Source organism: Sinocyclocheilus rhinocerous, unplaced genomic scaffold, assembly GCF_001515625.1.
Source record: "Sinocyclocheilus rhinocerous isolate Xijiao unplaced genomic scaffold, SAMN03320098_v1.1 scaffold1609, whole genome shotgun sequence".
Taxonomy (NCBI): Eukaryota; Metazoa; Chordata; class Actinopteri; order Cypriniformes; family Cyprinidae; genus Sinocyclocheilus; species Sinocyclocheilus rhinocerous.
Genome location: NW_015633539.1, coordinates 553,585 through 579,898, shown reverse-complemented (window position 1 = coordinate 579,898; position 26,314 = coordinate 553,585). Strand labels below are relative to the sequence as shown.

Genomic DNA, 26,314 nt, shown 5'->3' with positions numbered 1-26,314 from the left:
GCATACATCAAAAAAAATATATATATATATATATATATATATATATATATATACAAAAAACTGATAAAAACAATAATAATTAAATAATAAAAGAAAGAAAGAAAAGTGGTCCAAATATCTCAATGAATAATATACTCAAATCATAATCTATATTGCCTGACTTGGTCATATCGTCAATGAATATGTTTAATAAATAATTGTTCATATACCATAAAAAGACATCCAGTTGTATTTCCAAAACACAGAGTATCCAAAGCCCTAAACGCAAAACTTTCTTCCATGGAATACGAGATTTTTTTTGTTTTTGTTTTGCAGAATAGCTTACACCACAGTTTTCATATGACTTTAGGCATTGTATAACTGCATCATGGAGATTCTGGTAAAATATATTTTGTATGGAAGAAAGAAAATCACACAGGTTTCAACATTAGGGCGAGTAAATGATGACAGAAATGTCTATGTCCCCTTAAGACAAATTAAATATTGTGAATGTAATTGCAATGTTAAAGTACATAGTTGAGGGTTAAAACAAACTTTTTAAACCTCAAAAAAGTCTGAAATGATCGTCTTATAATTTTACACTTACGTTAATGCAGGCCGTTCTCAAGAGATTTGTGTAGTGCACATAATATTTACTAAAAGTTAGTAAATTACAGCCATAATTAAATATGGCTGCTTAGGAATTTAACATACCATCCAACAGAGACGTTCTTGATAATTTTCTGGAACTGGAAAAGTTTTTCTGTTTACAAGCTCTGCTGTACTGCCAATGAGGCCTAAATTCAGCTTATGAATAAGAAACACTGTAATGCCACCTAGTGGAGAAATACTAAACAACAACACTTTTTAGGGAAAAAAAAGTAGTTCCACATTTAAAAATGACAGAAATACACAGTTTACAGTTTATATCATAAGAAGACGTAACAACAAAATATGACATAGAGACAAGTCATTGAGACAGCAGGAATGGCAGCTTTGTATTGGTTTCAGATCTAAGAATAAACTAATTCTCTTCTCGCCATCAACCTATAGAATTGAAAAATAAATTAAAAACAAACATCTTTAAAATCTATTTAAACATTTTAATAAAACTGATTTAAGGAAAGGTTACACGGTGGAAGAGCTGACATGCATATCCACAGTGCTTTTTAAAGTCAAAAGCACGTTAAATGAAGAATGCTGATTAGTTGAAGTTAATGTTGAAAATCATAACAGTTAAAACAAATTTGCCTGAATGCATGTAAAAGCTGCAGAAGTTTTTGAGATAGCAATCCACTTGAGTCATTGCAGTAAGCTAACACTGTCCTTACCTTGTTACCAAATACATAGCAAACACACCACAACTATTCTTTAATAAAGGGATTGTAATCGCAGCCCTCTAAATATCCATCTGTGCACCAAGAACTGATTCAAAAGTTCAAGAATACAAGAACAAATCAGACTTACTGTACAGTATTTCTTTTCTCATCTATGTGTGAAATAACAGCAGGTTTGAAGCCTGCGGATGAGCTCAGTGACTGAATAACACTGTGAATTATGAAATGCAACCAGTTAAAGACAAAAGTCCTTTTGTTTACGTTTGTAATTCCAAGAAAACATTTTTATTCTTCGATCTTTCCTCCTCCTCTACCGCGGCATGTGCGTCATGTAGGTCTTGGAGAATACTGAAGAGCTTTGATAGTCCATCTACTTTCTTCTGGTCTGTAAGATCAAAACAGTCCTTTATTTATGAGAAGCCGTCAGTAGAACAAAGGGTACTTGGAAATAATACACGTGAGTTGTGTTTTAACATGGACACTAATCATTAAATGGAATGGAGGATGCATTTAATGTGCTATTTTACTATATATCATTTTACTATTATTATAGCATTTATTGATATTTTGAATTAGCTTTTATTTTTATATGTTCAGTTGTCATTTTAAATTTGTGCATTTGTCATTTTTTTATTTTCATTCAAATTTATTTTTGTTTCAATTTGAGTTTTAGTCATTTTAATACCTATAACTTAAACTTATTTCAGTTGTCAAGACAACATTTATAATATTCAATTTAAATTTTCCATTCAATATGCATTTCATTTTATTTCAAATACCAAAAACAGTATTTAATAGTTTTAGTTAATGATAACAACACAGAAAGAAAGCAGGCTTGAAAACGTACCTCTTACTGAATCTGCCTCCTGAACCCTCTGCTGCTCTCTCAACTTATAATACTTATCTCTGCAAAAAAAAGTACAAATATCATTTTTAGATGACCTGGACTTATAGCTAATTGACATGGATTTTAGACAAAAACAGAAGGTATTACAAAACTGACTCGTATAAACACAATGAACTGTTGTATACAATTTAATTCTAGTTGAATTGTTATTGTATAGAATTATGTGTTTGATGTCAATCCTTTCAGCTGACATAAATGTATACACAGGCCCAGTATGTTAATGCCACAGTACCGCATAGCATGCTGGACACTACGGAGATGTTGGTAGATGAGCTGAGCCTCCAGGTCTGGGTCCAGTGGGTCGTACCACTCCTGCAGAGTCACTCCATGCCTGGTTTTATCACAGCCTGGGTCTATGAACAAAGAGCTTATCAGTGCAGTTTAGACAAAAGATTAAAAAAAATAAATAAAAAAATAAAAGACATCAATCAATACTTTTGTTCAGTAAGGACACATTAAACTGATCAAAAGTAACAGTAAAGAGATTTATAATTTTACAAATTTCTACTATTTCTATTTTCTTTCTAGAACATGTACCACTGTTTCCACAAAAATATTATGCAGCACAACTGTTTTCAACATTGATAATACTAATAAAAATGTTTCTTGAGCAGAAAAAATCAGCATATTAGAATGATTTCTGAAGTATCATGTGACACTGAAGACACTACAGGCTGCTGTAAATACAGCTTTGCCATTACAGGAATAAATTACATTTAAAAATATATAAAAAATTGTAAATTAATAATACTTAACAATATTACTGTTTTCACTGTAACAAATGTAGCCTTCTTGAACATAAGAGTAAAAAACTGTTAAAAAAAAAAGCCCCAAAAGAGTTAGATGATCTAATATTTGCAGTACCTGATTTCTCCTTCTGATGGCAGCAGCTCCATCTGTCTGCTTTATAGATGCCAGGATGGTAGCAGCTCATAGTGTTTGTGTTGTGGCTGCAGGCTTTCCTCAAAGCAGACAGCCAGTGATTCAACTCATTTACACTCTACAGCCACGCAGAGAGACAAAGAGTATGAAACAATGAAACATCAAATAACCCTTTTCACAGCCTATTCTTATAAGCTCACCAACAACAAACAAACAAATATGAGTCAGTGCCTATGAATAGCCACATTCACGATTTATTTGTGAATCCAGTGCAATACTAACTTTGCAGTCGAGGTACAGGGTCTCCTGCTGGCCAGAGTCTTCACTTGAGATAATCTGCATGACGTTGGCACTGCCGAAGCACTTCTCCTCCACCTTCTCTACCGCCCGGATCTTTGGCAGCGAAATAAACGAGCTCTTCTGCAGATTCAGAGACCACAGTCTACTTAATTTATCTTACATACTGTATGGGTGTTTCTATAGACACTTTTGGCTGCTTTTAGAAAATAAACTCGTATTTCATCTCAAGTATGCATTTACACTGTAACCAGGCACTGTAACCATCTTCTGAAAAACAGTTGATCGTGATGGAAATAATGCAAAATATTTGAGGGAATTCATATGGAATATTTTGACATAACATTGAAATTGTTTATTTCATGTTTAGACGGTTATTTTTGCTAGCAAATTATTGAAAACATTGTAGTTAATTGAAATAAAGCTGACGTAAACTAAAATATAAATATTCGATGAAAAACGGAATGAAAAGGAGAAATGTTGCCTTTGCACCTAACTGAAATATGTTTAAGGGGAAGCAAATAAATAATCTGGAAATACAGGAAAACTTGAACTGAACTAAAACTAAAACCGAGACAAACACAGACTAAATAGAAATAGAAATATTTACAAAATAATAATAAAAAAGGACAAACGCACATAATACAATTACTAAAAAAAAAATAAAAGCTTAATAAAACTTAATAAACTTATAACAGCATAAATATAGTAAAATAACCGTAGTGCAGAGTGTGTTAGTTTCGAAAAATTTTACAATTAAATCATATTTCATTTTTATAATGGATTTTATTATTTTAGGATCAGACCTATACATGAAAGTTATTTGTAAGTAAAATAAAAAACATCCATTAAGAGTCAGGACATGCAGTGCAGAGTAATGTTCACTCAAGTTCAACTAAATTATATATCAAATATATCTAATAAAAATAATGAATATATATACACACACACACACACACACACACACACAGACAGACAGACAGATACATTAACCTGCTGTACTTACTTATTTACTTACTTACTTACAGCTGTACTTACATTTCATGTTTCTTTTCTGCTGATTGCTGAGTTAATAGAGTTAATGGAAAAAGTGGGGAAAAAATGGAAAAACAGTTCCAAACCTGAATCACTACTACTCACTTTAGAGTGCTGCGTCCGCGAGTACGACAGAGTGTCTTTACTGAGCGTGACATAGTACTTCTTAAAGGGTGATGTCATGGGCATGCACTTGTCCTTGGTCCTGTGGAGGAAAAGGAAGCCTTCTTTCTCCATAGTGCCACACTGGAGGCTCATTCGTGTCTGAAGCTCAAGATCTGTTTTAAAAAAGAAAGCAAACAAGAGAGAGAGAGCAAGAGAAGTGAATCAAATTAGGGTTTCGACTATCTTCTCCATCTCTTAAGAGTCTGTATATTTTTGGATGAACTACACAATTAAAACTGCAGCTTCAACAAGAAAAAAAAAAAAACGAGCTTAATTATCTAAAGATTGATCGGATATGACAGGTACGAATGAGTCTTAGGGATCCACTCAATTTTTCATCTAATGACTAATCTAGAGCAGCTCACCCTCTGACTCGTGGCAGCTGACCAGTTTGGTGATGAAGTTTTTGAGCTGTGTGATGCCTTGCTGTATGGCTGGCTGCAAGCAGACCATCCATGGCTCTTTAGAGCAACATGCGAGAGTGTCCATATTCCCAATGGTCTGCACGGCCTGAGGAAACACACGAGGCAGTCGCAATGACGCAAAAGGGAATGTTAACCATAATGAGGTCATAATCCATGAATATAGTGTGACCAAAATAGGGGATGTTATTGCAACAGTGAGTGCAACATCTTACTCACCATTAAGTGAAAGGATATGAGCTTGATTTGTGTTATGTTAAAGTGATATGAAAGCTGGACAAAGGTACTATGTTACTAGTATTCACAACAATGGTTTCCTTGAAAATGGATCATACTTTGGCAAGTAGCAGGAGTGTGCGGCTTGTACGGGCATCAGCATGTTTCTCTCGCAGGTGAAATAGTTTTGGAGACATGATGGCAGGTGAGATGAACCGCAGGCACAGGAAGCTGGTCACAGCAATGAACTTCACCTTCTGAGGAAGAATATACAAACAGGTCATAAAAGTATTGTGATCTAAATAGTTTTCCATTACAATTTTTCGATTCAAGGGTTATATCTGCCCCCTAGGATTTATTTCCAGATACATCTTTCTTTTTTTACCTTTTTAAATGTATGTGTAACCTTTTATGTCAAATCTTTCAAATTAATAAATTATATTACAATATTATTACACTATAGGGCTTTTACCAATCAAATGAAATCAGTATCAACAAAATCCATCTTTGCACTGCACGAATGCATTATACTGCTTTTACAGTTTCATAATTAATGTTATGAGATTCATGCTTTAAATATACAATTTTGAGTAAAATATGAAATTATTGAAAAAATGAAATACTTTTAAAAATGAAGCTGAAACCACCAGGAAGTGATGGCACGACACTGTCTTAATGAATGACTGAATCATTTATTCAACCAATTTGTTCAAAGCGGCTCATTCATTCAGAAACAAAGCAAGTGACTGCGATGAGTCATTGAATTAGTCACTCAACCGATTTGTTCAAAAACGCAGATTCATTTTGTAACAACATTGCTGTGAGCTGCTTGGAGACTTGCAACGGTTCAGCTGTGGCTTTGTTTGGAACTATTTTTGTTGGCGAAATTGAGCAAAAACAGACAAAATGTATGTCACTAAATATTAACTTGTTGTTTATTGAACTGTTTTATAAAAGCAATATTACATTTGCAATTGTGCTGATATTTGGGAAAAACAGCACTCTTGTTGATGTGATATTGCTTAACTATACTGTAAAAATGATTTTTGAAATTTTAAATAAAACAGATTACTGAAGTACATTTTACAAGATCATATTTTAGTCTTTCTACTTCAAAATTTCATGTTAAATTCAACGTGTTACTTGCTGTTTCTTTGCAATTATTTGTGAAATAATAATTGTGGCATTTTCATTGCCCTAAGCCCCCATTAATATTTGACCCTGAATACAATGTATTTACTTAACAGATAATTCACCCAAAACTGAACATTTTCAGAGTTTATTTATTTCCTAACATGTATGACTTTTTTCTTTCTGTGGAACACAAAAGTAGACAATTTGAAGAACTGTTTTCATCAATATATTGAGAGTCAGTGAGGTCCAGAACAACACTACTGTAGACCCTACTGACTTTCATTGTACGAACAAAACAAAAACAGAGAATTTTTTCTAAATATCTTCTAGATGCCAGAAAGTCATACCGATATTTCTACTATTTTACTGTTAATCACTGCGAAATGCTTTGACACAATCTGTATTGTGCAAAGTGCTATAAAAGTAAAGGTGACTTGACTTGACTCTAGTTGAAAGGTTTGAAACGACATGAGTATGAGCAAATGATGACAGAAATTTCATCTTTGAGTGAACTATCCCTTTAATGTCTCATTTTAAGATGGTACAAAAAAGTCAGAATAGTCCACCCCTAAATCTGCATTTTAATCTAGTAAGGCTCGAGCCTTTCTGGGCTGGAAAACAGCTGAATAATTTACTGGACATATTTACATTTTTAGTGAATTATCAGGACACAACGACAAACCTTGAGAACCCAAACTGTTTCAGGTGACCTTTTAAATATTGTTTTTGAAAATGAATGTGACTGACCCGGTACTCTGGGTCAGAGAAGCGTTCCTGCACTCTGAGGTCGAGTTGATGGAAAACCTGGCAGATAAGCAGGGGGCAGTAGGAGGCCGACTGCAGGATGGAGGTGAGCAGCTCAGACAGGTACGACTGCAGGAGGCTGGAGCTCTGCTGAATAATATCAGACTCAGTCTGCTGACGGTGCAAACCTGCACACCTACAATACCAAAAGACCCAGGAAAAATTCTGAGAAACTGACCTTTACAAATCATTAAAAAGCTCAATGGAGGTAGGAGTCGTATTTTTATAATATATATATTTTTTTGTCTTACCCTGCCTCTTTCAGTTCTAGTTTACTTGGGTCCAGTTCTACATATTTCTTTTCTTCAAAGATTCGGTTTATTATCGGGCCCAGAAGCCTGTGCAGATATTGCATCCCAGCCACCTGCCGTGAGAGAATAAAGACAAAGGTGCCTTTGTTTAATATTGCACATTATCACATTATGAAAACTTCTGGAATAAAATATAATAAAACAGCAGGAGGATTAAGCTGGAATAGATGTGCAATACAGCAAAAATTAAGTTTAATTTAACATGAAATCCAAATGAACATATTCATTGATTCATCAGTGTGTGTATGTTTGTCTTTGTAATCTTTTCTCAAAATGTAAGATGGTCTCTTTCTGTCTAAGTGGACAATTCATGGCTAGAATAAACATCAATGAGGATCAGATTTTATGCTGCAAGTCAAAAGTCTTGCTTTCATATTCAATTTATATCAGTTTAAAGATTTCAGCATAATTATTACACATTATACACATCAAATCTGGCCCACGAGATCCACTTTCCTGCAGAGTTTAGCTCTAACCCTAATCTCACACATACCTGAGCAAGCTAATCAATGTCTTCCAGATCATTACAAAAAATCACAGGTAGGTGAGTTTGATCAGGGTTGGAGCTAAACTGCAGCGCATTGGCCCTCCAGGGCAGGATTTGAGGAACCCTGGGTTATTAGGGTGACCAGACTTTAACAGGGCCTGAACGAGGAGCGGGACTGTTTTGCACACAATTTTAAACATTCCTGAAAGCTCAAAATAATAAGCCTAATTAGGGATAGTAACGATCTGTTTCCAAAAGCACAAACATGAAATAGCATTTGAAAATTTTTAAAAGTTGTAATTACAGTATTGTCACACCACATGGACTTTTAGTTTGTTTTCTTCCCTCATGTGTTCCTTGACCTAATTTTCCCTTGTGTCTGATTATGTCATTATGTTCAGGTGTGTCTTGTTAATTATCTTCATTTTCCTGTGTATTTAAGTTCCTGTCTGTCCAGTTAGTGTTTGTCGGGTCTTAAACGACGATTATATGTGTTTCCAGCCTTCCTTGTGTGGATTACCTTGTGTGGATTATTAAAGATTGTTAACATTCATCTTCAAGCGTGTTCATTCTACACCGTAGTGTGACAAGTATAGAGTATATTCAAAGTTTGTGAAATTAATAATATTTAATGCAATTAGAACATGTTAGATTTATTTATCATGCCTTCTCATGTTTATTTAGGTTTTTGTTTTTGTATATTTTAATGTGTTTGTGTAAAGTCATTAATTTTGTTATACTGTTTTGATCTGTTTGCCATTTGCAATGGTTACGATTTACTATTTTCCATATAGTGATATTTTTGTTGAATTGCATTAAAACTACAGTAGTTATAGTCAGTTTGATCCACAAAAATTATAATAATTATTCATTATAATAATAGTGGACCCACAACAATTTAAAAAAAAGTACTGTTCATGATTTTTAATTCATAGATAATATCAAATTCAACAACATTCTGTGCTATTTTGACCACTGAACTATGAAATATCCCAGAAGCCATGTAGATTATTTAGATTAATAAGTATTTTTACCTTCAAAAATGATTCCATAGACTTGGATGCTAATGAATTACTGCGGAACAGTGTGTTGGGTTCAGCTGAAGAATGAAGAATAACAGAAAATCATAGCATCAATAGCATGACAGTGCACATAAAATGTAGAAAGCTTCTGGGTGTCAATCTGGGTGTTACCAAAATAAACAGGTAATTCGCATGTATATGTTTCTTGTTTGCTTACTAGTCTTTTCCAGCTCCAGCTTGAACAGAACATCCAAGAACTCCTTGACAAGTCCTTGACCCAAAAACAGCTTCACCAGATTATTAGCTACTTCCTGTCTGCTCTCTGCTGTAGTGGTCTCATCAATCAGCATGATGAAATCAGGCCAGTTGCCCTACAATAATTAGTCATTTCAGTCTCAAATTAGGTTATGCTCAAAATTAACTTAAGATATACACAATGCAACACTGTGAGCTAAAACAATAACCCATTAACTACAGAAAACATGCTTACTTTATTGCTTGTTTTGCTGTGCGACATTTTAAAGGGATAGTACACCTGAAAAAAAAATTAGCTGTCATCCTTTACTCACCCTTATGTTGTTCAAAACCCATATGACTTTGGAACACAAAAGGTACGGAAACAAGCAGATAGAACATTTTACAGAATATTTATTTTTGTGTTCCACAGATAGAAGAAAGCCATTGAAGTTTGGAACAACATACTGTAAGGGCGAGTAAATGATGTGAGAATTTTTGGGTGACCTGTCCCTTTAACGTTAGCAGGCACGAATAGAGTATCCATCACATGCATACAAATGAGATCAGATAACAAAGAGTGCCGCATTTTGCAATCCATACACCAAATTATGTCTTGTTATCTTGTTACGAGGAATATGCCATGTGAATTTAAGTGATAATGCACAGGCATATCCCCTGAGATAAGGCTCAGTCCAAATGGCATCAGACTCACGTTGAGCTGAGAGCCGACCGACTGGCTGAGTAGCTCTGTGAGTGGCTTGTAATGGCTGGATGGCAACACAACCTCATCTCGAAGCCGTAGCTGCAGCCGCAGAGAACCCAGAGTTCCTCTAGGAGAGAATAAGAGAATCGCAACAATATTTTGTTACTGACATATAGCTTCTTCTCTTTTTGGATTAAAATGTGATTTCAATGTTCAATGTTTAATTAAAAACAAGAGAAAAAAATACCCTTAACCTTTCGTTTCACCTAAAAAAAACATGCTGTGAGGGCTTACTCATAGTGAAAAAACACAGTGAAAACTTTCCAGGAAGTAAAACACAGCATGACAAACAAACAATATTACCCAGAATGACTCCATTAAGGACACTGTTCTGTCCAGTAATACATAAAAAAGCCAAACAGTAAATGTTATTACTGTGAATGTGGGTGGCTGTGTTTTCTAACTCTGTCACGATGGAACAGAAAATGAGGACACCGTGGCAGACCAACTGAAAAACACAATATTGTGGCAAGCATTTGAAGACAATTTGGCTTTAGAAATGTATGTTTCACACTAAAGTATGCTGACCGCAGCCGCACAATCCTAGTACGAGCTGGCAAAACTACTGCCCACGTAGGCAGCATTCAAACCATCATAAAAACTCACAAATGACCATTTTGGAACACTTTATAAGCAGAACACTGCAAACCACACTAAAAACACTCCACAGGGAAGACATGACTCACATTTGATTTCCAAAGAGAAACATTCTAATATACACAGTTCACATAAACATTAGGTAACAGGAAATTAATCAGGTTTTAATTAATTAATTTAATTAATTTTGGAGCAATATACATATATTTCAACCATGTCAACTCTCAAGTTTTAGCATGTTAATGAATATGACAGTGTTAATGTGTTTGGTCTTGGCAAATGTGGTAGGTGTAGCGAAATCCACTTTGTCTACGTGATTGGTGGATTCGCTCATGGGCTGCACTATCCGCAGCCAGTGGGAGGGTATATAGGCTGTTTGGCTTGACTGAATGGGGTCTCGATTTCGTTTGTTGCTTTGTCATCTTTAGTTGACAGTCAGAGCAGCACGCAAACGAGGTTCGGTGGCTGGCATTTTGAGGGAGGTTGCCCTTCAGCAGGTAAGCGTTAAACCTTTACGGTTGCATTTACCAGTACTCGCTCGTATTGAATGGGTATTGTGTATTGTTTACAGTTAGCGGGTCGGGCTAGACTGGTTAGTACAGCTGCTACAGAGGCTTGTCTGTCTGTGGATGCGGCCATGTCTCCCCGGCATAAACACTGTTTCCAGATCAGTGTAAACTAAATGAGCAACTAACATGTACGCTTATCTGCTTGCCTGAGTTGGAGAACTTTTCTTTTCACGGTAGGAGCATTTCTTGAAATGGAGAATTGGGCATTTTTTTTTAGATATTATAGGGTTTGCTTTTTAATAATTGCTCTGTTCAATTTGTAATACAGACCGTCTGGGTCGTATCCTGGGGCGATTATAGCTCTGTGGTGGCGACGCAGGAATCACTCTCCGGAGACGCTGTTGCTTTTATTTAATAAAGTAGTTTAAATTTCTTTTGTGTGCGTGTGTGTGGTGATGCATTGAGGTTTATGTAGAGTGTGTGTGGTTTGCCTTTTGTGTGGTGAGTCGTTGGTTTATTAATTACATAAATTGTTTTTTTGTATTCTTTGGTGTGGTTGTCTTGAATTGTGGATTCTTTTCTTTCTTTTGATGATTGTACTGTAATTTAATTGGAGTTAATATTCCTTTTCCCTCATTGATTTTCTTGCATTCTAGTATTTTGTAGTAGTTCATTTGTAGTGTTTCTTATCTTTTCGTTTTTGCATTAGTAGTTTTGTTTTGTTTTTTTTTGTTTTTTTTTAAATGCAACAGCTTTACCGTAATGCTACCTTAATCAATCAACATTTTAACAAGACTGCTGGAGAAATGAATAAACTCACAAATATAAAAATAAAATAAATCTACATAACAGAACGTAAGGTGTTAGAGTAGTTACTCCCATTCCTCATCATCTGCAGCCGCTGCTGGGCTTGGGGCGGATGCTTGAGGCGGCTCATCCGTCTTGAAGGACCCTCCCTTCCAAGTGTCTGTAGACGCAAACACTTTTCCACGTGGGTGGAAGCCTGTTGTTCCATGAGCACTGAAAGCAATTTCCTCCAGCCATTTGGGAACTTCCTGTTGGGCCCCAGACAGAACTTTGACCAGAGAGCGAGTTAATGGAGTGTCAGACTCTGGGTTAAAAAAGGACACGGCCCGACCAATGTTTCCACACCGTCCGGTTCTTCCGATGCGATGGACGTATTCATCGATGCTGCTGGGCAGGTCGAAATTCACAACATGCTGGACCTGTTCAATGTCCAGGCCTCTGGCAGCGACAGACGTGGCCACCAGCACCAGACACTGGCCTGTACGAAAATCACTGAGAGTTGTTTTCTGAAACATTTTAAACCATGGGGCCAAGAGCGTTTAAAACGTTGTCAGTGGCTACAGCTACGTGCGGCTAATGGACTCTCTATTCCCTATATCGGTTATATGGAGTTGGATGTGGAACTGTGTGGAAAATAGTGCCAGAGTGTGGCGTCTTAGTGGTCAGGGACCCTCCTGGTGGGTTGTGTGCTCGGGCCCCCGGGGTATTAGGGATGAACGTGCTGAGCCGGTGCTACCAGGATCTTTTCGGCCAACACGGCCCAGCCCTGTTTAATTTTCCACCAGTGGTAGAGGTCCCTGGGTTTGTGAGGCAAGCATTACAGCATTGTCACAATGTTAAATCCCAGACAGTAATTGGGCAGTCAGGTAAGGCAAGGGTACGAGGGCATTATCCATGCCGTGTCCCGGGGGGCACGATGAAGGTGATAGTTACTACATGCTCTGAACAGTATTCAGGAGGTGTTGTGTTGTTTGAGCCACTGGATTCTGGACTTCCAGCAGGGTTATTGGCCTCACCAGCCCTAGTTCCAGTGACACGAGGTACAGCCTACATCCCAGTTGTTAATCTGGGGATGTCTGATGCAGTCCTTTACCCTAATACCTTGATAGGCACCCTGAAGGCAGTGTACGTGGTTAGCTTGCCTCCAGGGGTGACCGAGGTAAAGGAGGTGTTTGCTACGGTGGGGTCGCAAGGTTGTACGGTAGAGCCTACTGTACAGGAACAGATGGAGTCTATTGATTTATCTGCTCTCAGTTTGGAAGAACAAGGTCAGGTTAGGGCTTTGTTACAAAAATATCAGTCTGTGTTTTCTGCTTATGACAATGATCTGGGGTGTACCAACCTAATTTCTCATACCATTCCCCTTGTAGATGATGTCCCGGTCCGGCAGCGATATAGGCGCCTGCCCCCATCGGACTATGATGTGGTGAAGATTCATATTAACCAGCTGCTTGAGGCCCAGATTATCCGGGAGAGTTGCAGTCCCTATGCCTCTCCCATCGTCTTAGTTAAAAAGAAGGACGGCAGTCTACGCATGTGCGTAGACTACCGTCAGTTGAATTCAAAAACAAGGAAGGATGCGTTCCCGCTGCCTCACATCGAGGAAACCTTGGATGCCTTGACAGGGGTCCGCTGGTTCTCCACTATGGATTTGGCCAGTGGGTACAACCAAGTTCCAGTCACTGAGGGGGATAAGGCCAAGACTGCATTCTGTACCCCATTTGGGTTATTTGAATGGAATAGAATGCCCTTTGGGCTTTGTAATGCCCCCAGCACTTTCCAACGTTTGATGGAAAGATTGTTTGGTGACCAGCGGCATCAGTCGTTACTTTTATATCTGGATGACATTGTGGTATTCTCCTCCTCAGTGACTCAACATCTGGAACGGTTGGAGGTGGTTTTGAGTCGACTGCAGTGCGAGGGCCTCAAGGCGAAGTTGGGGAAATGTGAGTTTTTCAAAGAGCAGGTAACATACTTGGGTCACGTTGTTTCTTCCCAGGGGGTGGCCACGGATCCAGGTAAAGTCGAGGCGGTAGCAAAATGGAGCCGCCCAGGAAATATTACAGAGCTCCGTTCCTTTTTGGGCTTTGCCAGTTACTACCGCCGTTTTGTGGAGGGGTTTGCCAAATTGGCAGCCCCTCTACATAGGCTGGTGGCAGAGTTGGTTGGGGGCAGGCATAAGAAACCGTCAGGGCGGAATTTTTCCAGTGCATGGACTGAGCATTGCCAAATAAGTTTCGACATTTTAAAACAGAAGCTCACGACTGCGCCCATCCTTGCATATGCCGATTTCTCATTGCCGTTCATTCTTGAAGTCGATGCGAGTAACAAGGGGCTGGGGGCAGTGCTTTCTCAGGAGCAGGAGGGGAAGGTCCGACCCGTGGCCTACGCCAGCCGTAGTTTGAGGCCCACTGAGCGCAACATGGTAAATTATAGCTCCATGAAATTGGAGTTTCTTGCGCTCAAGTGGGCAATGACCGAAAAATTCAAGGAATATTTGTTGGGGCACAAATGTGTTGTTTATACTGACAATAATCCGTTGAGTCATTTGGCGTCAGCAAAGCTGGGGGCCACCGAGCAGCGTTGGGCTGCCCAGCTTGCTGCTTTTGACTTTGAAGTTCGGTATAGACCTGGGAAGAGTAACGGTACCGCTGATGCTCTTTCGAGACAGGCTCCAGCTGATAGTGAGGCAGTGGGGCAGATTTTGCCCGCTACTGTCATCCCTATTTCTGTCCAACAGGCAGCTGGAGGGGGCCAGAGACATCAGGCTATGCAAGCTGCAATTAAGGTTTTTCCTGGCCATTCTCCAGCTGATTTGCGGATGCTGCAAGAATCTGATTTAAATATTGGGAGGGTTTTATCCTTCTGGTGGCAGAAGAACTTTTCCAGCTTGGAGGAGCGCCGTTCTTTTTCTAAGAGCAGCCTGACCTTACTTCGCCAGTGGGACCGTCTGGTGGAACGTGAAGGTGTGTTGTACCGCCGAATTTTCCGCCCTGATGGTAGGGAGGAAACCTTTCAAGTGCTTTTACCCTCAGAGTTAAGATTAGATGTTTTGAGGTGGTTGCACCAGGAGCACGGACACCAGGGCCTAGAGCGTACGACTGAGCTAGTTCGCCAACGTTGCTATTGGCCTGGTATGGCGGAAGATGTTAGCCGGTGGTGTAAGTCATGTGAACGTTGCCAGTCGGCTAAGGATGGGCAGTCTGTTCCCTCCAGTTTTATGGGGCATCTATTGGCATCTAGGCCAAATGAGATCTTGGCCGTTGACTTTACGGTGTTGGAACCATCCAGCTCGGGTTGGAGAATGTGCTGGTGATGACTGATGTTTTTACGAAGTACACTCTGGCGGTTCCCACACAGGATCAGCGGGCGGAGACAGTGGCCCAAGTGTTAGTGGTGGAGTGGTTTTGCAAGTTTGGGGTTCCTGGTCGTATCCATTCGGACCAGGGCCGCAATTTCGAGTCTTCACTTATCCAACAGCTTTGTGGTCTGTACAAAGTAGAGAAGTCCCGGACCACACCCTACCATCCTGCAGGGAATGGCCAGTGCGAACGGTTCAATAGAACCTTGCACAATCTTTTGCGCACTTTGCCTCCCTCAAGTAAGCGGGATTGGGCTTCATGTCTTCCTCAGGTATTGTTTAGTTACAATACCACCCCCCATCAATCGACTGGTGAGTCACCGTTTTATTTGATGTTTGGCCAAGAGCCTCGTCTACCGGTTGACTTTTTGTTAGGTAGAGTGGAGGAGACTGCTGCAGGTAATGTACATGAGTGGGTCATAGAGCATCAAACCCGATTGCAGGTGGCTTTTGAAGGGGCACGGGAGCACTTGAGAGTTGCTGCGGAGCGCCGAAAAGCACAGCATGATCCACATGTTCGAAATACACCACTGGGGGAGGGTCAACTGGTCTATCTCCGCGATTATGGCGTGAGAGGTCGGTCGAAGATCCGGGACCTGTGGAGCCCAGTGGTGTACCACGTGGTGAAGGCGCCTAAAGAGGGGGGCTCTGTTTATTCTATTACCCCTGTAGATGATTTGGGAAAGATGAAGCAGGTTCACCGCTCCATGTTGAAAGCCCGAATCCAGAAGGATCTCCTGTCCATATATCTTCTGGTAGCCCCATAGTTGGTGTCGACCTGGGGCCATCTGCAGTTGGACAGGAGGCTGAAGAATCGGAACTGGGAGATTTGTGGGTTTTGGTACCAGAGATCCCTTCAGTTGTTCCTGTGAGTGTACCAGTCGACTCTGAATGTTCGGAGTTATTGACTGGTAGTGGGCTGGGGGATTGGCCTGGTATGGCGGAAGATGTTAGCCGGTGGTGTAAGTCATGTGAACGTTGCCAGTCGGCTAAGGATGGGCAGTCTGTTCCCTCCAGTTTTATGGGGCATCTATTGGCATCTAGGCCAAATGAGATCTTGGCCGTTGACTTTACGGTGTTGGAACCATCCAGCTCGGGTTGGAGAATGTGCTGGTGATGACTGATGTTTTTACGAAGTACACTCTGGCGGTTGCCACACAGGATCAGCGGGCGGAGACAGTGGCCCAAGTGTTAGTGGTGGAGTGGTTTTGCAAGTTTGGGGTTCCTGGTCGTATCCATTCGGACCAGGGCCGCAATTTCGAGTCTTCACTTATCCAACAGCTTTGTGGTCTGTACAAAGTAGAGAAGTCCCGGACCACACCCTACCATCCTGCAGGGAATGGCCAGTGCGAACGGTTCAATAGAACCTTGCACAATCTTTTGCGCACTTTGCCTCCCTCAAGTAAGCGGGATTGGGCTTCATGTCTTCCTCAGGTATTGTTTAGTTACAATACCACCCCCCATCAATCGACTGGTGAGTCACCGTTTTATTTGATGTTTGGCCAAGAGCCTCGTCTACCGGTTGACTTTTTGTTAGGTAGAGTGGAGGAGACTGCTGCAGGTAATGTACATGAGTGGGTCATAGAGCATCAAACCCGATTGCAGGTGGCTTTTGAAGGGGCACGGGAGCACTTGAGAGTTGCTGCGGAGCGCCGAAAAGCACAGCATGATCCACATGTTCGAAATACACCACTGGGGGAGGGTCAACTGGTCTATCTCCGCGATTATGGCGTGAGAGGTCGGTCGAAGATCCGGGACCTGTGGAGCCCAGTGGTGTACCACGTGGTGAAGGCGCCTAAAGAGGGGGGCTCTGTTTATTCTATTACCCCTGTAGATGATTTGGGAAAGATGAAGCAGGTTCACCGCTCCATGTTGAAAGCCCGAATCCAGAAGGATCTCCTGTCCATATATCTTCTGGTAGCCCCATAGTTGGTGTCGACCTGGGGCCATCTGCAGTTGGACAGGAGGCTGAAGAATCGGAACTGGGAGATTTGTGGGTTTTGGTACCAGAGATCCCTTCAGTTGTTCCTGTGAGTGTACCAGTCGACTCTGAATGTTCGGAGTTATTGACTGGTAGTGGGCTGGGGGAACCGACGGATCGGAGTCAACCTGATAGAAGAGAAGTAGTTCAGCAGCCCGTTGTTCCATCAAAGCCGTCTAGAGGAGACGAAATAGCACCACGACGGTCCAGGCGAGCCACGGCAGGTCAGCATGCTAACCTCTACCACCTCCCACGGGCTACAGGGTTGGTGGGTAATGAAAGGGCTCGGCCTGAAGGAACATCTATGGCTGTTTCGACCCTGTTTAGGCCCTGGAATTGAGGGATGAATTGTGTTGATCATCGGGGCGACGATTCAGAAGTTGGGGGTAGATTGTGGTAGGTGTAGCGAAATCCACTTTGTCTACGTGATTGGTGGATTCGCTCATGGGCTGCCCTATCTGCAGCCAGTGGGAGGGTATATAGGCTGTTTGGCTTGACTGAATGGGGTCTCGATTTCGTTTGTTGCTTTGTCATCTTTAGTTGACAGTCAGAGCAGCACGCAAACGAGGTTCGGTGGCTGGCATTTTGAGGGAGGTTGCCCTTCAGCAGGTAAGCGTTAAACCTTTACGGTTGCATTTACCAGTACTCGCTCGTATTGAATGGGTATTGTGTATTGTTTACAGTTAGCGGGTCGGGCTAGACTGGTTAGTACAGCTGCTACAGAGGCTTGTCTGTCTGTGGATGCGGCCGTGTCTCCCCGGCATAAACACTGTTTCCAGATCAGTGTAAACTAAATGAGCAACTAACATGTACGCTTATCTGCTCGCCTGAGTTGGAGAACTTTTCTTTTCACGGTAGGAGCATTTCTTGAAATGGAGAATTGGGCATTTTTTTTTAGATATTTTAGGGTTTGCTTTTTAATAATTGCTCTGTTCATTTTGTAATGCAGACCGTCGGGGTCGTATCCTGGGGCGATTATAGCTCTGTGGTGGCGACGCAGGAATCACTCTCCGGAGACGCTGTTGCTTTTATTTAATAAAGTAGTTTAAATTTCTTTTGTGTGCGTGTGTGTGGTGATGCATTGAGGTTTATGTAGAGTGTGTGTGGTTTGCCTTTTGTGTGGTGAGTCGTTGGTTTATTAATTACATAAATTGTTTTTTTGTATTCTTTGGTGTGGTTGTCTTGAATTGTGGATTCTTTTCTTTCTTTTCATGATTGTACTGTAATTTAATTGGAGTTAATTTTCCTTTTCCCTCATTGATTTTCTTGCATTCTAGTATTTTGTAGTAGTTCATTTGTAGTGTTTCTTATCTTTTCGTTTTTGCATTAGTAGTTTTTTTTTTTATTTTTTTTTTTATTTATTTGTGTTTCGTGTATTTGAGTTATTTTGTGGGGTCGTACAAGTATAGGATGACTTAATTTTCCTTTGAACTCATTTTGTAAAATTTTTCTTATAACCCTGTTTCTTCTGCATCCTGTGTAACATTTTGTTTTCTGTGCAGGAGCTGAGTGCTTAAGGCAGGGGTGGATTTCTGGTGGCGGTCCTCTTGTCACGAGTGTTGTGTGAAGTGTGGAGGAGTGGAGTGTGTTTGCTGTGTGGGTGCACAGGTATAAGGGGAGGTGACTTGCTGTGGAGGCTGTATTATGCCAATTTAACCGTATTCCCTGCTGGTAAGCCTCGGCTCCTGCACCAGGACACTTATGTGCTGACGACCCTGGTTATCTTTTCTTACTGTATCTCAATAAGTTTGTGTTTTGTCTTGTCTCGATGGGGCATTTTTGGTCTTTGTATTTTCAACTATCTTTAATAAAATTTGTACCTTTTTATATCTACGTCTCCTGCCTACTGCTAGTGAACTAACCTGTGTGCTTTTAGAAAGTACTTTATTTGGTATTGGTCCCTGGGCCATACCCAGGGTGGCGTAGTCGCTTGGTATTAACAAGAACTCTTACCCTCCCCCTGCCACACAAACAACACAAACACGCTGCTGTGACTGTGAGCATGTAAGACATGCTGCTGCATGAATAGATATATATGCGACTCTGGACCACAAAACCAGTCATAATGGTACATTTTTTGAAATTGAGATTTATACATCACCTGAAAGCTGAATAAATAAGCTTTCCATTGATGTAAGGGTTGTTAGGATAGATAGGACAATATTTGGCCGAGATACAACTTTTTGAAAATCTGGAATCTGAGGGTGCAAAAAAAATCAAAATACCGAGAAAATCGCCTTTAAAGTTGTCCAAATGAAGTTCTTAGCAATGCATATTACTAATCAAAAATTAAGTTTTGATATATTTACGGTAGGAAATGTACAAAATATTTTCATGACTTAATATCTTAATGATTTTTGGCATAAAAGAAAAATCGATAATTTTGACCCATACAATGTTTTTTTAGCTGTTGCTACAAATATACCCAAGTGACTTAAGACTGGTTTTGCGGTCCAGGGTCACATATAAAACCTGTAGCAGATCTAGACAGGTGGAGCTCTGGGAGGTGGAGGGTTTCAGAGGAACTCTGTTGCACTGCAGGACAAGCTTACAGCGAATACTGAACCAGACTATTTAAATATTGAGTAAGCAATCTCATTTGCTGCATAATCAGCAAAGGCCAATCAGCTTGTGCCATGTTAGTAAATATTGTGATTGCTATCAGATTGCATGTAAAGGACCTATCAGCCTACAACAGTATAATCAATTGAACAAAGTGTACTTCTCTTCCTCACATGCTCATTTTCATTCCTGTCAAAAATGGCACTGCCCTGACTAAGATTTACTATCTTAGACGAAAACAAGCTGTTTTTTTGCTGCTGTGGCTTTAAGACTCTGTGTACCACTTTTGCCACATTGATTCATAAAACACTCCATACTGAAATGTGGCCGACAAACTGTTCAGAATGCAAGACTACAATGAGCTAAAATTTCCTCTTTTTTATTTCAAAATATTACGATTTGTCAGATTTGTCATGATATGACCCTCTTAAAGCTTTGTTTTTCCAAATAGCATTAATATTTTGTAACTTGCACACGCAGTCACTCCATACACCACATGCTCTCTCACTGTAAAGATGGGTAATACTCGAGGGAAGGTGGGAATTTGGAAGAGAGCATGTCTGTGTGGTGAGTGCCGCTATAACAGCCAGTCACTGAACAGCAGGCAACAGATGGTGGGCCGTCAAAAATCCAATCAGGAAGAAGATGGTGAGAGAGTGAAAAGAGAAGAAAGAGAAAATAAACAAAAACAACAACAGCTTGATTTGTTCACTGAGATGAGAGCGGATCACCCAAGGGGAGCCAGAGATTATAAGAGCTTAATGGGAACTTTTCATCAGGATGACATCAGAATGAGTAAAAAAAAATAAAAACATGACGACTCACAGATGATTATCAAACCATGCTTTTTTTGTTATTGCATGCGGGCAAAAAAAAAAGAAAAATACAGTCAAACAATCCTTTGTTAAGGATTGGCTGTGGCATTTTAATTCCCATCTTGTTTTTTTTTAATCTGGTCTGAGTAGAAAAAAGTAAAAACTGTTTAGTAGGAAAGGACGATTGAACATCAGCATGTTCAAAGCAGCTGCCAATTTTGAAAACAAAAGTGTGATGATAATATATTATATAATACAGTTTAGTATAGTTACATAAAATATTGCTAAATTTAAAACCAGCTATTTTGTTTACCATAAATATAATGAAGCTGGTGATATCAATTACAATGGTAATTTCAATGTTCTTAAGTTTTCTACGCGTGTAAAAAGTTATATATTAAATTCATGTATAAATAAATATTAAATTCACGTATTTTATATTAAATTAAGTTCATGTAAATTTTAAAGTGACATACACTACCATTCAAAATTTGGGCTTAGTAAGTTTTTTGAAAGAAATTAACACTTTTATTCAGCAAAGATGCATTAAATTGGTTAAAAGTGAAGGAAAATGCATTTATAATGTTAAAAAGATTTAAAATAAATACTTTTGAACTTTCTATTCATCAAAGAAGCCTGAAGAAAATGTATCATGGTCTCCACAAAAATATCAAGCAGCACAACTGTTTCAACATTGATAATAATAATAAGAAATGTTTCTTGAGCAGCAAATCAGCATCTTAGAATGATTTCTGAAAGATCATTTGACACTGTCACGGAGTCACCAGCAATGCCAGATCCTTCAGCCCCACCGACTCATTCATAATCACCAGAGTTCTGATTCTTCTCACCTGTCTTCACTAATCAACCACAGTATAAAGCCACCTTCCCGTCACCACCTCAGTTTCTGGTTTTGTTGTTACTTTCATCAACTTACCTGACTACTTACCTGATCTGCTCTATGATCCCTTCATCTTCAGTCATCTGCTCAGCATTCCGGATTCCCCACAAACCTGCAAATCAAGGACAGTGATACTGCTCAGCTAAGTCTCAGCTAGAGTTACTGAAGTATTATCACTTACCTGTGATCATCGCTTTCTCCTCCAAAGCCTGTCAATCAGGGGCGGAACTATGGGTGGGCTTGGGTGGGTCTAGCCCACCCAGATTGACAGCTTGCCCACCCAGTCAGATCCATGGAAATACATAATTTTTTTTTAATTATACAATTTTAACATTTAAATTCTTTTCATTAATTACTTTAAAGGGGTGGTTCACTGGTTTTTTCTAGGCTTGATTGTGTTTATGGGGTGCAGTCTAACGTGTTAATGCTTCGTTTTATAAAAAACGCATTATTATTCATATAATTTACCTTAATTCCACACCGCTCTGTCCCTTCTCTGAGAAACGTGCTGATCATTTCCTTGTTTTATGAAGCCCCTCCCTCAGAAACAGGCGATGGGCTCTGATTGGTTAGCTAGCCCAGTGTGTTTTGATTGGCTCAACCGCTTCTAGCACGAGTCTAAACGTCCCGCCCCTCAGCTCAGCGGCATGTGCTCCGGTTGTATTGTAAACAACGGCGTCGTTAATATCGCTTATCAGTTTGAGCCCGGTTGAGAAGCAGAGGATATTATAGAAGAGGATCATGCAGAACCTGTACAAGCACGGCTTTTAATGGTAGGCCTATGTTTTTTGTTTGTTGTTGTCTCATACTTTTAGATACGCTGTTATTTGTAAATGCTACGATTTTTACGTGCACCTCTAGTTTTCTCTTCCTCTTCTCTAAAGCAGCGCAGCATGGCCTTGCCCCCTTTGCTGCCTTTTCCCGAGGGCAGGGTTTTTCTGGGTTTGTTACGTCACGAACCCGGGAAGTAACTTGCTGTAGTCCCTACCAGCCGTGTTTGTAGGCATTAAACTGCCAGAATTTTAAAAGACGATATCTCTCTGTTTGCATTGAACTTTCAGCTTCGTAACTTTGCAGATATTGTTTATGCTCAAACAGCAACATTACACACTATCTAATGTTAAAAAAGTGAAATCGCAATTAAATGTGATTTGTGTCGTCATGTGTTTTATTAGAACTATATAATAATAATAATAATGACAATAGTAATATGCTAATTAGTATCTTCAGTTACATTGCGCCTAGTATGTTAGGTTCTCCGCTCCGATAGCTCTGTCTGTCTGGATTCCAACTAGCAGCTCCCTTCAATGTTTATAATAAATCAGCCATCTAACAGAAAAAAAATTGGATAACGACGAAATTATCAACATCTTCAATTCAAAACCAAGATGACTATGAGTTGTAACAGACAGACATCAGTCATTCAAGGATATGGCCCATGATGTCATAGGCAGGTCGCCTGGTAGTATAAAAGGGCACCTGCTGAATACATCATCGTCTTTGCTGTATTCAGGAGCTGTCTGTTTAAAGTGCGTGTGAGAGACCAAGGCAGGTGAGCATTGTGGAAAGTGTCTGCCTCTGTTCCAGAGGTTTCTGGCACTTGAGGATCTATCTGTCTTGTGTCTTGGTCAGGAGCTTGTGCGTTCAGTGCTCGAGGGCTCTGAATGCGCTCATTGTGAGCGTTTTCCTATGAGTAGCTCTATTCACGTTTATCCCTCTTCTCGAGAGATGAGTGTCAAGCGTTTGCATCTCGCGGTTCGTGTCCCGCTGTTGCCGAGGCATGGCAAAAGACTCGGATCGCGGGATTCGCGGGTTTAAGATGCTCTTTTTGGGTTATCTGATCCCGCGGATAGCGCTCGAGTCGAGCAGCACCTTAAGGATTGTGTGCCTCCTTGTTTGGATTCTAACACTCGAGGGCATGTTCTGCTTTCGCATTGTCTCGGCGAAGAGCGTGCGCGTTCAGAGATACACGCTCATCGGTTTGATCTGCGGGATCCGCACACCCTCTCTAAATGGGTTGTCGGATGTCACAGAACAATCACATGGGTTGTTATGACGATGAAGTGTTAGCACGGAGTCGTTTCAGCCCTGATCCTGCGAGATCATGGGCGGAGCTATATTCAGCTCGGCCGTGCCTCTCTAATGTGCATGTTTTTGTGTATGGAGTGCCTTGCTGGGCGTGACTATATTTAAATACTCTGTGGAGAGAGGCTTGCAAGTTTTCTCTCCCAGGGTTTTCAGCACCTAGAGTGGGGAATGTCTCTTCCTGTGTTAAGCCGGAATGTAGCCGTCTCTGGGTGGTTATGCTCCAGCTCAAGCTTACTTTGCTCTGGAATATGGCTGAGGGCAGCTATGTTCTAGCTTGGCCTCTTAACTAGGTTGGGTTCCCCTTGGCACAAGTTCTCTCGATTAAGCACTGAAGTCTTTGTCTAGGAATCTGCTATTTGAGGATAGCTGTGTTCCAGCTCGGAGACTGCTCCCCTTTTTAGGGTTTTTAAATAGTGGTCTCTGTGAGCCCCTTGCATGGACTGTGCTGTCTCCCTTTCGGGGTTTTAAGTAGATGGCCCACTTCCGTGGTCTGGGCTATCTTCAGCCTTATCTGAGTGAACTGCTATTCGAGGAGAGCTGTGTCCAGCCCTCTTGTGTTATGGCCACAGCTTACATCAGCCTTTGATCTTGGACTAATGATGTTTGTGTTCGCTCTTAGCCTACTGTGGGACTGACATGGATTAGGGACCTCCTTAGCATAGCCATTTGAGGGTGGTTATATTCCAGCCATTGTTATGGCATGATGGGCTTACTTGAATACAGCTATTTGAGGCTAGCTGTGTTCTATTGCAGTTGCGGTGAGCCCTCTCTTGAAGTGGTCGCCTTTTCCTATAGCCTAGCTATCTGAGGATAGCTATGTGCTAGCTCAGTGACTGCTCCCCTGCTTAGGGTTTTAAGTAGCGGTCTCTTGAACCCTTACCTAGACAGTGCTGTCTCCCCTCTTTGGGTTGTAATTAGACAGACCACTCTTTGTGATCTGGGTAGTTTCAGTCGATTCCCCTTCCGGTAGCCCTTCCTAGGTTCATAGCTATCTGAGGATATCCGGCTATCTAGGCTCTGATGCGGATTGGGAACCTCCTTAGTATAGTCATCTGAAAATTGTTATTTTCCAGCAATCGGTATGGCGGGACGGGCTTACCTGAATACAGCTATCTGAGGCTAGCTGTGTTCTACTGTTAAGATAGTTTTGGGGGGCTAAGGTGACAGATAGGGGGGCTGAAGCCCACCTAAAAAGGGTTTAGAACCACCCCTGGTATAGCGTGTGTAATTATACTGAAACATAAATATATAACCAGTTTACCTGATTCAGTGTGATGGCTGAGCCTGTTTCTGAGATAACATGCCAATTCGTGGTTGGATTTCCGACATGCCTAATCGTAAATCATCTTACACTGTCAATAAGCGTGACCAGGGTTGCCAGAACTCGCCCAAAATTACAAAACGCGGCAATTGTTAAAGTAGCTCAATTCCGCGGGAAAACCGCGGACTTGGCAACACTGAGCGTGACTGATACTCGAGCCAACTCTGCTCTCACTGTCGACTAGCAGTGGGAGTCAGATTGCCCCCTAGTGGATGGCTATTGATTTGTTAACTCATATTCATAAATTCTCAAGGGAACATCTCTGAATTAACTGATGCTCGCGCCCCCCTTGACAGGTGATGGCGCCCCCACAGGTTGAAAACACCTGACAGTGCTGTCCCCCCTCTTTGGGTTGTAAGTAGACAGCCCACTCTTGTGGTCTGGGTAGTTTCAGTCTGGTAGCCCTTCCTGGGTACATAGTTATCTGAGGATGTCTATGTGCTAGCTCAGTGATTGCTCCCCTTCTTAGGGTCTTTAAGTAGTGGTCTTCTTGTGCCCTTTCCTAGACAGTGCTATCTTCCCTGCTAGGGTAGTAAGTATATAGCCCACTCTCTGTGGTCTGGGCAGCTCTTCAGGAAGGCTATCTAGGTTTGTCTATTGTGGGACTGACACGGGTTTGGGACCTCTGTGGTATAGCCACCTGAGGGTGGTTATATTCCAGCCATTGTTATGGCAGGTCGCGGCTTACTTAATTACAGCTATCTGAGGCTAGCTGTGTTCTACTGCAGTTGCGGTGAGCACTCTCCTGGAGTGGTCCCCTTTCCTAGAGCCTAGCTTTCTGAGAATAGCTATGTGCTAGCTCAGTGATTGCTCCCCTGCTTAGGCTTAAGTAGCCCTCTTCTGGTAGGCTATGTGCCAGCTCAGTGACTGCTCCCTTCTTAGGGTCCTTAAAGGGTTACTCCACCCCAAAATGAAAATTTTGTTATTAATCACTTACCCCGATGTTGTTCCAAACCCGTAAAAGCTTTGTTCGTCTTCGGACCACAATTTAAAATATTTTGGATAAAAACCAGGAGGCTTGTGACTGTCCCATTGACTGCCAAGTAAATAACACTGTCAAGGCCCAGAAAAGTATGAAAGACATCGTCAAAATAGTCCATCTGCCATCAGTGGTTCAATCTGAATTTTATGAAGTGACGAGAATACTTTTTGTACGCAAAGACGACAAAAATAGCGACTTTATTCAACAATTTGTCTCCTCCGCGTCACCGTAGCGCCATTTTGGAGAGTATCCACTGAACGCAACCAGTGTACGCCGCACCACACGGATACGCTGTTTTTGTTCAAATCAAAGTGTAAATAAACAGAAAACGTATTCGTGTGGTGCGGCTGACACAGAACAGCATACGCTGTTTGCGTTCAGTGGATACTCTC

General features: G+C 40.8%; 1 protein-coding gene across 2 annotated transcripts in view; it reads right to left on the bottom strand.

Moving 5' to 3' along the window:
- Positions 1-714: 714 nt before the first annotated feature.
- LOC107744328 (ras GTPase-activating protein 4-like) overlaps positions 715-26,314 on the bottom strand; it is an 82,878-nt gene continuing 57,278 nt past the window's right edge. For both annotated transcript variants that reach the window (XM_016557904.1, XM_016557905.1), the window contains exons 9-21: positions 9,948-10,065; positions 9,216-9,369; positions 9,011-9,075; positions 7,430-7,542; positions 7,122-7,314; positions 5,360-5,497; positions 4,968-5,112; positions 4,543-4,715; positions 3,388-3,525; positions 3,088-3,223; positions 2,456-2,576; positions 2,164-2,222; positions 715-1,701 (exon numbers count right to left, since the gene is read on the bottom strand). In XM_016557904.1, coding sequence (XP_016413390.1) covers positions 1,574-1,701; positions 2,164-2,222; positions 2,456-2,576; positions 3,088-3,223; positions 3,388-3,525; positions 4,543-4,715; positions 4,968-5,112; positions 5,360-5,497; positions 7,122-7,314; positions 7,430-7,542; positions 9,011-9,075; positions 9,216-9,369; positions 9,948-10,065 — 1,681 coding nt within the window. In that variant the 3' untranslated portion in view covers positions 715-1,573. The remainder of the gene's footprint in view (positions 1,702-2,163; positions 2,223-2,455; positions 2,577-3,087; positions 3,224-3,387; positions 3,526-4,542; positions 4,716-4,967; positions 5,113-5,359; positions 5,498-7,121; positions 7,315-7,429; positions 7,543-9,010; positions 9,076-9,215; positions 9,370-9,947; positions 10,066-26,314) is intronic.